At 29.4% G+C, this 16,486-nt stretch overlaps 2 protein-coding genes across 7 annotated transcripts in view; one reads left to right on the forward strand and one right to left on the reverse strand.

Annotated features, from left to right (window-relative positions):
• LOC111030537 (protein NDRG3) overlaps positions 1–10,815 on the forward strand; it is a 54,178-nt gene extending 43,363 nt beyond the window's left edge. For 2 of the 6 annotated variants that reach the window (XM_022310079.1, XM_022310106.1), the window contains 3 exons: positions 8–92; positions 5,289–5,336; positions 9,848–10,815. In XM_022310079.1, the coding sequence (XP_022165771.1) occupies positions 8–92; positions 5,289–5,336; positions 9,848–9,942 (228 nt within the window). In that variant the 3' untranslated portion in view covers positions 9,943–10,815. Of the gene's footprint in view, positions 1–7; positions 93–5,288; positions 5,572–7,963; positions 8,082–9,847 lie in introns of those variants that run through there. The other 4 variants (XR_002604116.1, XR_002604117.1, XM_022310098.1 and 1 more) reach the window with 4 other exon arrangements.
• A 1,655-nt stretch (positions 10,816–12,470) lies between these two features.
• LOC111030611 (GATA zinc finger domain-containing protein 14-like) lies at positions 12,471–15,123 on the reverse strand. The gene is made up of 3 exons (XM_022310199.1): positions 14,964–15,123; positions 13,507–14,246; positions 12,471–13,437 (listed from the first exon to the last, which is right to left on the reverse strand). Exons 1-3 carry the CDS (start codon positions 15,055–15,057, stop codon positions 12,535–12,537), a joined length of 1,737 nt encoding a protein of 578 aa, XP_022165891.1. The 5' UTR covers positions 15,058–15,123; the 3' UTR covers positions 12,471–12,534.
• Between the last annotated feature and the right edge of the window lie 1,363 nt (positions 15,124–16,486).

The following is a 16,486-nucleotide window of genomic DNA, read 5'->3' on the forward strand; positions in this document are numbered from 1 at the left end:
TATTCAGGTATCCGACTGTAGCATGGTGCTGGAAGAGGTACCACAAAAAATGTGTGAAGCGCTGCGGCTTTTCTTGCAAGGACTCGGTTACGGTAAGCCAAACCAGTCTTCGTGCACAGTAAAATAAGCGGAAGTTTTCCTTTTTGTCTAATGCTTCGACGTTTATACGGAAAAATGCAAAAAAAAAAAAATTTTCAATTAATAATAACAAAAACAATACACCTACGTATAATCATAATATCGGAGAACTACCTATATAAAAGATTTGTAGTCTTATAATATTAAACTCACACATTTGTACGTATTAATCATTATTTAGTCACAATGTGTCGTTATTGTTTTTTCTGTTTGTTTTTTTTTTTTCATAATTAATACATACATTAACAATATGTGTATATATATATATACATACATTAACAATATGTATATATATATTATATACATACATAGATGATGGCAATTTATTAATGGTGTCTATATAGGCGTATATACGTTGTTTTTTTTGGGCCCCCCTCATTCAATTTTGTCAACAAACGAAAAAGTTAGTGCGTTCGCGGATTTGTATTGAAATTAATAAAAATCTTGTTAGATTATTTTCTTGTTGTTGTACACTGTGCATTTTTTATGTTTCCGTTCTACTAACAATAATAATGTCAAATGGGTCGTCGAGTAAAACGTTTCATACCTTCGTGTGCGATGCGAATCACAACACAATATTATTAAAATACATTTATTATATATAGTGACGAGTTGCCTATTTGCTGTGGTGTGGTCCGTAAAACGGCGGCGTACGCGTAATTTTTTCATCGAATAAAACCATGCACGACGAACCGTCATTACAAAAACGTTATGCATTCCGGGCATGACGAAAAAACAAATTAAAACTAAATCCATTACCTACATTTATTGAGATAAGTCATCCCGCGTGTACGCCGCCGTATATAAAACAATATTATGTCCTTAGAACGACATAATGTGACGTAAATTATCATATCGTTGTCACATTATAATACGATATTATTATCGCCATAACATTGGTACATATTGCAAAAAATACTTACGACACGCATAATAATTGTATAACTATTAATAATGTATTATTTCATTTGTGGCGTTTAATTTGTGTGCACTACACATAGTGTGTAAAATATGCAATAATTACGAGTGGTTCGGAGTTATCAATCGCAACACACGAAATATAGACGATCGGCAAAATGGTTAAAAACCTAATGATGTGAAAAATAAATTTAGTCGTTATCGAAATACGTGTAGGTACATTTTATTTGCACCGCGGGTGTATCACACCAAATTAGATACGGTGTGCACTCAACGTCACTAAACAATTCTATTAGAAATCCGATTTGACCTGAATCGCTCGTGATTTGTCACCTTTATAAAATATACAGTTTAGGTACTAATGTGTACTGCGTACCCGCTGTTCATTATAAATTATACATTTAAACCTAAGTAGTGATCATTTGCTACAGTATTTCACATTTCATTTTGTTCATTTATTGATTATTATATTATGTTATCATGTATGGTCTATAGAAATATTTATTTGACGAATATGTTACATTATATGTTTGTTTTTGTGTTTTAAAAAATATTATTTACGAACGGTTTTATTATAAACATAGGTATTGAAGATAATTATTCTCTCTCTTATTCGACAAGATGGCACGAAAAATGTTTTTTAAAAAAGCTATTTATAATTTAATATTTATATACTTAAAGATAAATTTGAATCTCTGTTACGATCAAAAGTCAATATGCCTTGGAATAACACAAGGGATAGATTAATGATATTATATTGTATTTTAAATTGTAATAAGACAATGGACATTATAATAAATAAATATGTTCGAATTAAATACTATAATTTAGGTATACGGTTGATTAAGTAATGATATTTAAAAAAATAAAAAGCAATACATATAAATGTAGATTAAATGAATAAATCGAAATACAGTGAAATGATAAAACTTTAATGTGTTGCTATTTTGTGTGACTGGTGCATATAGATTATAGACTGTAAGACATAACTTCCTCGACAAGACGATTAATAACTATTCAAATGTTATGATTCTGACATATACGACGTATACGTCTACAAAAGTGAGCGCACTGTTTTAGTTCGAAATTTTAGAAAATGCGATGTGTTTTTGCATTGCTCGGTAATAGGTTAATGTGATTTTATGAATATTATTAAATTATACCGATACTGTTAAATTACTGGATTTTGTCTAAAACCAGCAGATTGAGATACCACTACTCTTAAACTATAGTCAAACGAAATATATGTTTTAAGATATTATTATCTAAGATGAATAGATAAAAATAACCATTTAAAACGTGTCGAGTACCATGAAAATATGAATGTATATTTGTTTAGATTAAGCATTTATTTTATATAATATCATACAAAAACAACAAAGATCAAACCAAAAACAAGAGTTGTACATTTATATATTTTAGAATCTATCACCGACTCTTGTGAAATATATTCCAATTGTATTTTGATACTTTACATAAAAATAGTAAAAAGAGTTTTATTAAATTTAAACCGTTGGACTTATAATATGAACGTGCAACTTAATATTAAGCTTAAAATTGGAACAAAATTAAAAGCAGATGGACATTGTTAATCGTCACGTGTTGATAAATTTCATTCGTGTGCCGCTGACCCAACCGGAAGAAAATTCTCTTAATCTACAGCCCTAAATTAAATGGTTATTGTGCAACTTTTAAGGCATAGCTTTTTGATATTTTTCGTTTTGTATCGTAATATTTATTCTTTGTATTAACATCATTTATAGACAATTGATCAGCTGCCAACGCGAATGGCTAATTTTAGAATGTCGTCCGTTGCAGACGGATAACGTATTTCACATTTGCACGTATTAGTGTGTATGGTGTCACGAGCATGAATACAATATGTTAAACTACGTATTTTATTCTATGTTTTACAATAATTCTATTTAGTCTACACAAATGTATTAGGTATGCAGGTTTCTACACATATTATTATATTCATGTGCGTCATGCTCGTCACGGATCCAATCGTACACACACACACACACACTATTCTACCATTTAAACTCGAAAAATGTAATTGCCTAAGACAAATAGTTAGATATGGATAAATAACAACTGAATAAATGTTTTCGTCCTAATTAAATTTACATTCACACAATATGTTCCCATTAAACGGCAGAAAAATTATCAGTTTCTAAGACTTCAGTCTGCTATTAAACGCAATACCTCCGCAACATAGGTAAAATATATTATATTCTCGGAATAATACATCACAATATATTGTAATTTATTTCAGGCGGGTGCAAAGAAACTCGTATTTTTTCAAAGAAATCAATAATTCAGTAACTGCTGACACTGATGAAACAGTATTTTCGCAATATGCGCCTAACTATAATTTCATCGGATCTACACGTGTGTCCGATATTTGAAATGCGTTTTTAGGTTTTTTAACGTCGTCTTGTGTTTTTGATTTCAATAATCGACATCGATGATAATAATAATACGACCTTTTTACCCTTTCGTGACCCACGAGACGAAATTGTGTTGGATCGTACCTGAGATGGTGTGCGCCCGTGCAGGTCTAAAGTGCAGCTATAGATGTGTTTATGAAAATCAAGAATCGTTTGCTGTTGCAGCTGGTCGACGTATATTGTAACGAGCCTATTAATTTTGCACTTATTTCGCGATGCAATTTTCTCGTAGTATAGGTACACATATTTATAAACATATATAATATACCCGACACGTGTATCATGCTCGGACACCATATTGTATTATAATTTATTGTACACTATACCACATTTGTCTACACAACCTCCCTATCCATTATATGCGCACGCGAACAAGAAAAATCATGTAAACGTATTATAATGCAATCATATTAAATCGTCGAAAGGAGAACAAAATAATCTTTTTCGGACCTAAAATCTCAGACTGGCCTCGATTGTAACGATACAATGTTAATATTGTGTACATATAATAATTCGATACACACATACGTGCGCGGTCACATTTACACGATATTATAATAAGCCTACAACCATAATGTTGTGTCCTGATGTATAGTAATTATAATAGTTACCGCGAAACCATGTTTACTATACCGCATTTTGTCAGTCGATCGACGGCTACCTTGTACCTCGATTATACCTACTATATACCTACCTGCCGAGTAAGCAATAATAATAGTCCAACGCACACGCTTCCTATGGCCGTTAACGTATGATGTACGTGTTGTGTATATGTGACTTATACAGAGCATCACAGTTAGTCATCATTAATTATTGCACCATTATATTATAATATTATTATACTAATAATGCTGTTCACGATGTTGTTTTTTTTTTTATAAATACTATTAAATAATATGTTTGTGTATCTATGTTTTTTTTTTTGTGTGTGTGTGTGTCCCAGTTATGATGACAATAACTTATGATGTATTATAACCATCGGACATATTAATACTAATATAGTGTGTAAATATTTACAGGGGGCCTGGTGTGGCCCGGTGGCTGGCCTCAGTCACTAACGTGTTCTGAGGTCAAGTCATTATATAATTGCCCTTATTTCCTTCCCCGTGTTTGTTGGTGGAACCACAGCGATAATATCAAATTTTGATTTTTAAACGATGACCTATATTTTTGATTTCATAATTTTAGAAGAATAATTTTCTGAATTACAAACCCTTATGTTAATGATAAAAAATCAGTCAGTTATATTTTCTGATATCACTTCCACGGCATATTTTAAGAACATTTTTTCTACACGAAATTATGAAATTAAAAATGTATTTCCGGTATGCGCTATAATATATAATTCAAATTGATAGGCAATATGTATATTATATACTTGCATATTATATAGGTAAGATATTTCACTAGACTTCAGTGGTTTCGCCGACACGCTCGAGGGTGACGTATGAGACGTCCGAACCTCGAACTGTATGCAGTTTATATTTTCCGAAAAAAAAATGTGTCTTCCATTAAAAGAATCGCCGTGTCCGTGTGTACCATATACATATATATTATACCTCAGTGCGTAGGAGTATATAATACACCTTACACTGCGTCATATGCAGTAATATTTATAGAAATAAACGATATTATATTAGTATGCAAATAATATTATGTAGAACAATAATTAACTGTACCTACGTAATGTATACATATTTATTTTCATGTTTTTTTTTTTTTGTCCCGTACATGTTGTGTGCGGTGGGTGGTGGTGGCGTCAACGGATGGTCGCCACAGCTGTGAGACTCGGCCGGCCACCGTTGACCGTATCCAGATCGGCTGAAGGTAAAAATGTACTAGCTAATGCATTTAGCGCACGGATGCACGAATAGTTAGCGCACGCACACACACACGTTACACATAAACACACGTTACACACACACACACACACACACACACACACACACACACACACACACACACACACACAAACACACACCCGCAAAATACACCCTCCTACCTACCGGGCAAATTGATCGACTAAAAGTATATCAGCTTCGAAAAACGAAATTTGTAACACGTAAGTGTCATAATATAAAATGCTTGTCGGAAGAAAACAGTTTTTCAACGTTTCCATAATATTGTTAAATTATATTTTATAATGATGTCTTGCTTATAATCTTCGCCTTAAATTCTATCTTATAATATAAATATAATGTACTCTCTCGTCTTCTCTCTCTCGCTCTCTGTCTATCTGTTTCTTTATCTATCTCTCTCTCTCTCTCTTTCTATCTATACCATTCACAAACTTTCTCACTTTTTTTCAAAACGTGTATCAGAACTATAATCGTGGAGGCTGGGCGTTAAAGAGTTTAAGATGAGACTGAAGTTTTTTTCGACAAGTTTAAGTTTTTCATTCAGAAATGCCATAAAAATTGTTTTGTATTCAAATTAAAATTTCAGTTATATTGCTACAAAACTTATGTATTCTATTTTAGATAATATTTTGTAGTATAAAATAATGATTTATACATTATCTATATTTGGATATTTTTTGAATTTCGGAGTACAAATACAATTACGTTATGATGAAAAATAAATTTGAAAAATATATATACTTTTAACCAATACCCTCCGTTTTGAAAAAGTTTGCTCTATAATAACAGATATTAAAAAATTGATCCAATTAATTAAACTTATTTTTAAAAAAGTAACCATATTTTTTTCTTCTAAATTTCATTATATTATCACGACATTATTATTTGAAAAAAATTAAGTTAATTTAACGTCCAGCCTTACCCATATTATACTATATTCACACACCTATATAAATTCAACGCTGTTTGTTTTCGAACACACGTACTTATATAGCTAATATTTTTGTTAAATGTTACTATCATCACATGCTTATGTAGATTTAATTTATGTACCTCTGTACAAGTTAAAAATCATAAATAATTTGTACAGACATTGACGTACCTAACCAAATAATTAATAAACAAGGGTTTTTTTTGGGAGGGGGAGTGGTATTAGCCATTAACTTTTAGTATTATATGTAACAAGGTTTTTTTATGGGGATTTGTTCATGTCGATTGCTCGGAATTCACTATCATTTCGCCCCTCATGCAACGCCTCGATGAATAACAATTATTTATGATAACCAATGTAAATCAAATTGCGAAAACTTGTACGTAACATAAGTTTATCTACTTAAAAAAAAATTTACTCAAATGTAAAATATGTTTAAATTTATCATTTGCGTGAGATCGAAAATCGTTCAAGCTCGTTTAACGCATAACACACCCGAGAAATCAAAAATTACATTAACCATTTTATATTTTTAGCTGTATAAAAATAGCACGGTCTCTATAGTCAAATTGATATTATAATATTATACTTTATAATCGTTGAATATAGCAATATGATGATTTCGTTTAGATTTGTTCCACCAACTATAACAATTTTCTCTGTATACTAACCCTAGTTGTTAAATAGCTAAGGACTTTCAGACTTTTACTAATATTGTGTCTATTTAGTAGGTACCTACTTGACCATTTCAAAACTAAGTCTAGGATTACATCTAAAACTAAATTTAGAATATAAAATAATATAATTATGAAACAGAGAAAAATCAATACCTACCTACCTATATATTAATGATATATTATATAACACATATTTTCTAGTCATGTAATTTTGTACTGCAATTTATTACAATTTTTTTAAGATTCGGCATTATTGAAATCATACCTATAGAAATGTGATAAATACTTTCATATATATTAAACCTATTTTTTTAATTTAAGCTAATTATGTGTTTTTTTAAATATCTATGCATTTATTATGTGAAATATTAATTATTAGCTATCAGGTGTGTTATAATACGTATTATCACAATAATTTGTTCTGCCGTGAATTGCTTGATGGAAACTTCCTTGATTACAATATGCACTGATAATCTGTTATAACTTACAATACACTATAACTAACAACAGATATAATAATCATATTAAAATACTACTAATACTCATCATCAATAGACAACAAATAAACGAATTTAATAATCCATACATTTTAAATACGATTTATGGTTTTCATTCGAAAACATAATTATTATATAATTGAGTAGACTGAGGCCAAGTAAACTATCTATTGAACGTTGGTGAATAATGTATTATATACAAAAATTAAATTTTAAAAATATTGCTTGAATAGTTTAGCTTAATTTATTAATAGTGTCTTGTTATTTTACAAACATACGTAGTAATGATTAATTATATATTAATAAAATAAATGTTCATTTTACTTTGAACCTATTATTAAACAAATAATTAGTGAAACATATTTTATACATTCACATTGTTTTATTAATTTTATTATACTCATAAAAATATAAGCTATTTAACATTAAAATGTTTTTGTAAAAAGCCAATTGTATTCAAGGCATTTATAGAATGTTATTATAAACTTAGGTGCTAATGGTAATTTGGATAAGAAATAATGATCCCGACAAAACGTTCAGTATAGCCGTATAGGTTCACCTAAAATGATACGAGTTTGTAATAAACAATGAATTCGATTAAAAATTTTCCGAAGATATTTCAAAATTAACGAAAACAAATTTATTCAAGCATATACTACAAAATCATGGGTAAATTATATACAAAAAAATTAAGTACTTACGGTAAATTTGCATCCCGGTTAATAACTATTTATCATAATAGTTTAGGTATGACATTTTGCATGGATAATGTTTGATGATTTTAAATGTGCTTATATTTTTTATGTATATTAGTATATTATTATATACAGATGTATAGGACATAGGGTAGAGTACTTTTTTATTTAAATGTCGAAAGTTGAACTTTAAACATTTTCTTTAGTTTCAGTATTTTTTATTAAGTATAATGATATAGTAATTTTTAGAAGGTAAATATTTTTACAATTTAAAATATATTAAATGGTTTCTTAATTTAATTACGTGTATATAATATATTATAACTGTGTACACTGTACACATTTTTGGTATCTATAATAGAGCAATACTTAAATTATATTCGTACAAAATATATAGACAATATTTATAATTTACCAAGTGCAGCTATTGCATTTATATAAAATATAATTTGTATTCTAAAATATTGAAATAAAAATTTTAATCGATTGTATTGTATAATAAAGTTTGTTGGAATAATATCTTATATTATCTAGGTCTTCAAAAACACATCATTTTTCCAATGATTTACTTACTAAAAATAAAATGTTTGTAGTAAGACACAATAATGTTTAACGTAAGTAGTTATTTTAATGAATACTTATATTCAATATAATTTAATTAATTTTAATCGAAAAAAACACACTTCTAAAATTACTTATTATACTCGTACAATTTTTGGCGTTTTCAAATAGAATTAAAATTATCAAACTCAATGTCAGCTAATTTAGTGTGATAAAAAAATTATGCACTTTACTAAACCGACTATAGGTAGTAGGTAGTAGGTACCTCCTACAGTCCTACATCATAGTTGTATTCCCACAATAATACTGTAGCCATCGATAAATAAACACCCTTCAATGTCTCCCGGGTGTTTGTTATTGAATGACAATTTTCTCATAAAAAATACCAAGTAGAAGTGTGCTTTAGTATAGTTTTAATTCAATTAGTTTATGTAGATATAATAATATTATTATTATTTCGTTGTAAATTATTTTGTGCATGCAGGTCGAAGAGATTTATTTCACAATTCTATTTTTCTTCCATTCGAACACGTAGTTTTTGTGTCATCGTATCTGTTTAATACTTATGATATATGTCAGTGGCGTATATATAGGGTTTCCGAATGGGAAATAGAGATAGAGAGAGTGAGAGGAGGTGGGGCCGGGGGTGGTGGTCATGAGTCGTATATAAGTCCAGATTAATTGTTCTGCAAGTCATAATATAATATGAAACACGAGTCGTGAAAATAATCGCCCTGTACATGCACTCGATTTGGGCGGGACCGAGATGATCAACCGCCCGCGTAAATATACGCCACCGACAATATAATTGCGTGCCAATACAATATTGTGACAATCGCATGCATCACAATAATATTTTACATATTTTGAAAACGATGATAATTGATCATCGCGTGTATTATCTACGACGATTTTTTTTTCCAATTCATAATCATTATTTGTTCTCGTTGTCGTCGTCAGCGCTGCGGCGTACACGTGGATTTCCAAAAAATTAATTTTTTTCAAAAATTTAGTCGCGTCGTTTCCTCGTCGGCGGGTCGGTCGGGCCGCGGATCTGGCCGACCCGCCGACCGACCGCGCGTGTAGCCTCTAATGACGGCCGTGGCATTTTTTTGCAGTGATATCAAAATCCATGAGACAGTCCACGTCCAAAGACAGTGTGCGCAGCTCACCGTGGCCTTTCAGAATCACCGAGAACCCGCTGACGGCATGATGACATAATACGTGTAATGCGATTATGTTATTAGCGTGCGCAGGTCGTTTTGGTGGCGAGGCGGGAGGTTGGTGCTATAGCAACAGTTCTACAATAATAATATTATATATAGGTATACGCATAACACACACACACACACACACACACACACACACATATATATATATATATGTAACATGACATGAATGCACTCGTGCAGTTTCGCGGTCTGGGCGAGCGTCGGTGAGCCGCGGAAAAAAATGTCCAGAAAATTTTTTTTGAAAAAACCGAAACCGTTTTAGTCCGTTTACCGATTAGTCGAAAAAGGACAAATACATAATAATATTATAGTTTATAATGTTATATAAATGGTCTGGCTAGTTTGTTTTTTGTAGACAATTTTTTATATACAAATATATATATATATATGTATGTATGTATGTATGTATGTATGTATACCTATATATATATATATATTATAATAATAAACAGTTATATATGTAATGACGTTAGGGATATTGAGACTCATATCATCAAAAAAGCTTCAGATGTAGTTTTTGCTAAACGGAGAAAAAACTCCGTGTATATTGTTATGTTTAGGTACGCCTAAAAATTAAATTAAATTAATATATTATTATAATATAATCGTTCATGAATAATAAAAACGACGAGATGAACGAGTTAGTTTAATAGACTGCACAAACAGCTGCGCTTTTTTATTGGTTTTTTTTTTATATTTTACGTTGTTGATTATTGATGTTAATAATAGTTTGTTAAGTGTTGCTGTTATTTAATCAGATATATTGTACACATCGCGGATGTTATATACCGTTCTGTATGATATAAAGATGGATTGTGATAAGTAACAATATAACAATGAAATTTATAATTATACATATTTGTAATTTTAATTGTTGCATATGTCTTTAAATAATTATTACATTGATAATACGCCCTCTGTTTGTTCGTTATTACTTATTTATACCTAAAATCAAGCGTCGGCGTTTGCACTGTACGTCGATATTTTTATAATGTAATGTGTACCTATATTGTTATTATTATCAAAGTAGCTCATACTTATGCTTTAACATAATGATATTATAAATATTAATAATATGTGCTATAAAGTATGAATATGACTGTATGTACTACAATATTAATATTAATAATTTAATAATGTCTCTTTCAAAACGATATTACATAATATTCTTGTACTTCAAAATGTTTCGAGCAAGACATGTAGGTAGTAGACATTGACAGGTTATTATTATAGAAGTATAGTATAAATCACGATAGAACGTCATCTATTCGGTTGCGATAAAAATGCAGTCAAAAAGTGAGAAAACTATAATAAGGTCAACAAAACCGAATGAAAAGAAGGTTTTTAAATTTAAAAAATGAAAACTTTGCAACTTTAAATTAATGATTTGAACAAAATGGACAGCAAAAAATTGTATATGGACGAAATATAATACTATATTAGAGTTATCACCAATGTGTTGAAGCCATTAAGGTAAGTGTTAAAGTAATTTATTTAAAACAAATTAGTCAAAGTATTTAGTAATTTCTTACTCATAAATTAAAAAGTGTTATTTTTTAATGCACAAGGTACTCATTTTCTAAATATTTTTTTTTTTAATAAGTCAATATTGTTTGTGCAGTTTGGAAGAATTTATATGAGTACCATTTATATGCCATTTTTACAATATAATTATCATTTTTTTTAAGAAGGGATTTCTAGTCTTTTTACTTTTTTTTAAATATCGAAACTTAGTAGGTATATTATACAATTTTTAACAAATGTCTAAAAACAACCTATAATAGTATAATTATCTAATCAACAAAAAAAATTAAAAATATTTACTTTTACATAAAAATTTAGTGTTAAATTCAAATAATAAAAAATAATTTTTGTCAAAATTGTAAAAGATAAATGAGAAAAGTATAATACAGGTAGGTACTCAGTTGTATGCGTTGAAAAATCAACTCTTGTGCTTAGGTGTATTTAAAGTTTTTGATTCTGTAATTTTAATATTGAAGATAGTTGGTGTGTATTAGATATACACCACACAACATACAAAATGCATATTATTATACTTTTATCACAACTACATAGTTACTATTAAATATTTATGCATAATATTGTTGTTCACTGAACAAATATAACATTTTTAATAGGTGATTACCTAATACTTTATATCGTTATTTCCGATCATTGTATATTTTTACTATTGAGTATGCAGTGCATAAAATATTAAAATAAATTAGTCAGGTCTATGGGCCATGAACATACATAATATATTTTACCAATGATTAATGAACTTTAACACGGTAAAGTGACTGAATGTTTAAAGCCTAAATAGATTTATCAGGGCTAAAATCTGATAAGTTAATTTCATTAAACACAAGTTTATAATACAATTGAGAGTATACACTAAAACTTAAAAAATGAAACAATATTATTTTGGAACAAAAGAAGGTTTCTATTTATTATAACTAGTATATAATATTTTCTAAAGCTATTTTTTATTTATAGACGGCATATGAAATCACATATTATTTATCACATACCTATATGTGCTTAATAAATTGTGTTTTTTACAGTAGGTTGAATTAGTTTCGGCTGCAGCTGTTGCAGTCCGTTGGGCGTTGTTTGCAGATCTGTTGTTGTTGGTACAACTGTTGTCGCAGAGCAGCGCTCATGCCGTTCTCCATGATCGTCTGTAGATTTTGTCCAATCTCCCTTGCTAATTTTTCGTTAGTGTTTTTTGGTAGATCGAATTTTCCAATATCGTATCTGAGGCCTTCCAATTTGATGTTGGCTTCTTCGACGTTGAATTTGTAAGCACCGTTTTTCTGTTGTACGAGTTGCATGACGGCACTAGCAACAATGTTTTGAGCGGTGAATTTTACGTTGTCGATGTTGATTTTTTGGTTTAATTTTTGGGCAACAATATCGGATTCCCATGTGGGTTGTTTAGCCAACACAATCTTGACTTTCAATTTGTAACCGTTTCCAGATTTGTTTTGACGGATAGCGACGTACTGGACTGTCTTCTGTTTGATGAATTGATTGCTGGATTGTTCATCGTTCCACGAATGGGATCTTACAAAAGAGACTGAGAGTTGAGATTTTTTGTTTTCAATGTCTAAATTGAGTTTTTTGTTCAATGGCATTTCAAAGGTAGATTCGATTTCAGATCTTAAACATCCAACCAAACCATTGTAAGAGTTGCGGATCATTTCACTTTCAATTTCTGAGTTTAATAATTGAACGTAATTGGTTTTAATTGTCTCCTTGATCGATTGGCTTTCAGATGAGTCTTCGTTGTTTTTCAACACAAGTTGGACATTTCCGTTTCGGCAATGGGCGTAGTTGCGGTTGCGGTTTTCCAATTCGGTAGACACAGTCATGTCAGTGTTCAACATGTTCAAATTGAAAGATTTTTCAAGTCCTTCGTTGGCGTTGAATTTAGATTTCACCGTCAATTTTTGAAAGAAGTATTCCAAATCGACCTAACCAAATGTATAAAAAATTATTATTAATATGATTAAATTTCAGTTCAAAAATGAGTTTATACTTACACAATTCCTCTCTGTGTTCAAATACATGGACTTGATGACACCGACTTTAAGACCGTATACATTGCTCTCGTTGATGTTAAGGTACTGTTGATGTTCCATCGGCATATAGTGTTGTCTTAAGGAAAGGTATTCGGGAGCTTGGTTGGTTTGCATTGTTCCATTGGAGGCAGAGTATTGATCCACGATGGTAAAGAATCTAACCATTTTCTGTGCAACATGAAGTCCAATTTCGTTGGATATATCGTTCTTGTGGTGGTCCTTGACGTAATCTTCTTGGGAGTTTGATTCCAAAGAGTCTGCAGATCCATAATTCTGACTTGCGTGGTTTTTGTTGTTCAATTTAATATGTTGGTTAAGTTCCTCTTGGCTTTGTTGGTTGGCATTTGTAGAAGATTGTGATTTACTCCACTGATTCTGGCTTTCGAATACCTCCTGGCTGTTGTGTTTAATTGGTTGGTTTTGACTGTTCTTGTTAATCGAACGACTAGGAGTTTGAACATTCCAGTTAGACTCGCTGAATTCATTCAAGACTTGATTGTTATGTTGGTTTTGATTGTTCAAAAACCTTTCGTTAGAGCTTTCCTGGTTGATGTTGTTGCGATGTTGGTTCAATTCTTCGTTGCGTTGTTGGTATTGATTTGCACCATAGTTGCTATTGTACTGGTCGTAACGATCATTTGAATATAATTGAGTGTTACGTTCTACTTCAGTTTGTGTATCATGGTGATGATGAGTAGAATCTAGAACCGAACGAATAGAAATAATATTTAGAAAAAATAAAATATGTTTGTACAAAACTATAGCGCCATGAATATTTTAATATCTTAAAATTGTTTTGTATGAAAAAATATTTATGTACACAAAACTACAAAAAATCTACAATTATATAAACTACTAAACTTTGATTCAATGCTGGGTATAAATGAGTTAAAAAACTTAAGTCAAAGTATTTTTACTATAAATTTGAAAGTTAATTAACTTAATTTTAACTTGATTTTTATTGATATTAATTTAACAAATAACGAGCTATTTTCTCTAAAATCCAAATTATGGTTCTTAATAATTAATTAAATACAAAATATAATAAAATGATCATTGATGATACATAACAGGAAATTAAATGCTACTCTTGTATTTACTTATTGTTGTTGCCATTAATCAGAATAGTACAGTAACAATAATTTAATTTTGATAACATATGGGCATTTATTTAAACCATGGGTTCTAAACTCTATCGACTATTTATAAATTTAAAAATAAATTTGCTTAACTGAAGTTAATAATTTAATTATTGGTTTATATGTTATAAGTGTATTAACTCTTAGCAAAACTGAGTTTTGAAAAATATTATATTATAGAAAATAAATTAAGTTTTAAAATAACTACTAACATTAAGTCAAATATTATAAAAAGAAACCAATTTCATTCACTAATTTTAAATCCATGCCAATACTTACGGGCTTCTGAGCCAGCTAAGGCTACGAATCCAATCACGACGACGGCTAACAGCTTCATGGTGAGATAATTATTTGGTAGCTGTTCAATTTGCATCAAACAACTGCTGAATGATAATCTGTGAATAATTTAGCACCGTTATATACCTATTAGGTTTTTTAAAAATGCATTGATAGATGATCAATAATATTTGCATTCATACAATTTTAGATAGATGTTTATAAAATATGCATATTGTTATCTAGAGAAAAAAAAATGCGCAGGTCACAAAATAATGATTATATTTATTCCCATCTACACTTTAGCTGATAGGCAATTTTAAATGGTAAAAAAAAGAAACATTTAGAAATAATTTAATTTTTTTTTGTATGTATGAGTGTAAAATGTAAGTGTGTTGTAAGTTCAACGTTTCTTGATTTATCAACACTTTTACATTATCCGTGTCTTAAGAGTTAGAAGACATATTTTTTGTAATAAAATATAAAGGGAATATACTTAAAGATTGAAAACTACTTTCAATTATATAACAAAGACGGTCAAGTGGATACCGTCAAGTGGGTCACTGTAATGGGTGTGTTAAATTTGAATACAATGGTCAATGATAAATATGATACATCGTTGAGTAAAAAAATCGATTCAGAGAGGAGGCGGACCATCAATAAATATCCAATGAGAAATTTAAATGTCTATACTTTTATTTATTAATGGTTTTATATTTTTTATAGTTTTGGTAAAAACTACTTATGAGAAACTTGTATTCGATTTTCAAGCAATAAAAATTAAATATTAGTATATTTTTAACTATAAAATAATTAGTGAATTTCTTTGGTTTTGACAAAATTTGAAATTCTATCAAATATAAAAAAAAATGTTGTGCCAATACATATATTTAATATTTTCACATTGCTATAAGAACAACATATTATATACGACATTGTATTAAATTTTCAAGCTTTTTAACTGGCCCTATATTTTTTAATGATTAAAAAAGAATCGATGGAATTCGTAGAATGTTTCAAATTATTAAAATAAATATTTTTTTAATTTTAACAAAATAACAAAAAATGGTTCATTCAAAAATATTTATACTATACATATTTGAACTTCACACATTAAATTTCCTGTTATTATACTATTCCAACTTATGAAGCATCCTGTACCAATTTTCCAAAAGTTGAGTACTAAAATAAAAATGTTTATGAATTACTATATACCAACTCAAAATTAATTTTAAAATTTCCATGATTTTGATGAATTTTATATAAATTTGAATGCTAATAATACAAATTGAGACTATGTATTTCCCAAATTTGTTTTTCTGTAAGAATGACTTAAAAAACTGAGAAATATTGTATCAATTGTTCAAATATTTTTTACTTCAAAATAAAGATTTTATCATATTTAAAAAGAAAAAATGTTTAATAAGTAACAAATCATTAAGTAAGCACAGAGTGAGCTGAAATATCTTATAAATTATGTCGTGTATATTAAATGGTAATGTTAATATTTGTTAGAAATTCCTCAA

Source organism: Myzus persicae, unplaced genomic scaffold (genome assembly GCF_001856785.1).
Source record: "Myzus persicae strain clone G006 unplaced genomic scaffold, MPER_G0061.0, whole genome shotgun sequence".
Lineage (NCBI taxonomy): Eukaryota > Metazoa > Arthropoda > Insecta > Hemiptera > Aphididae > Myzus > Myzus persicae.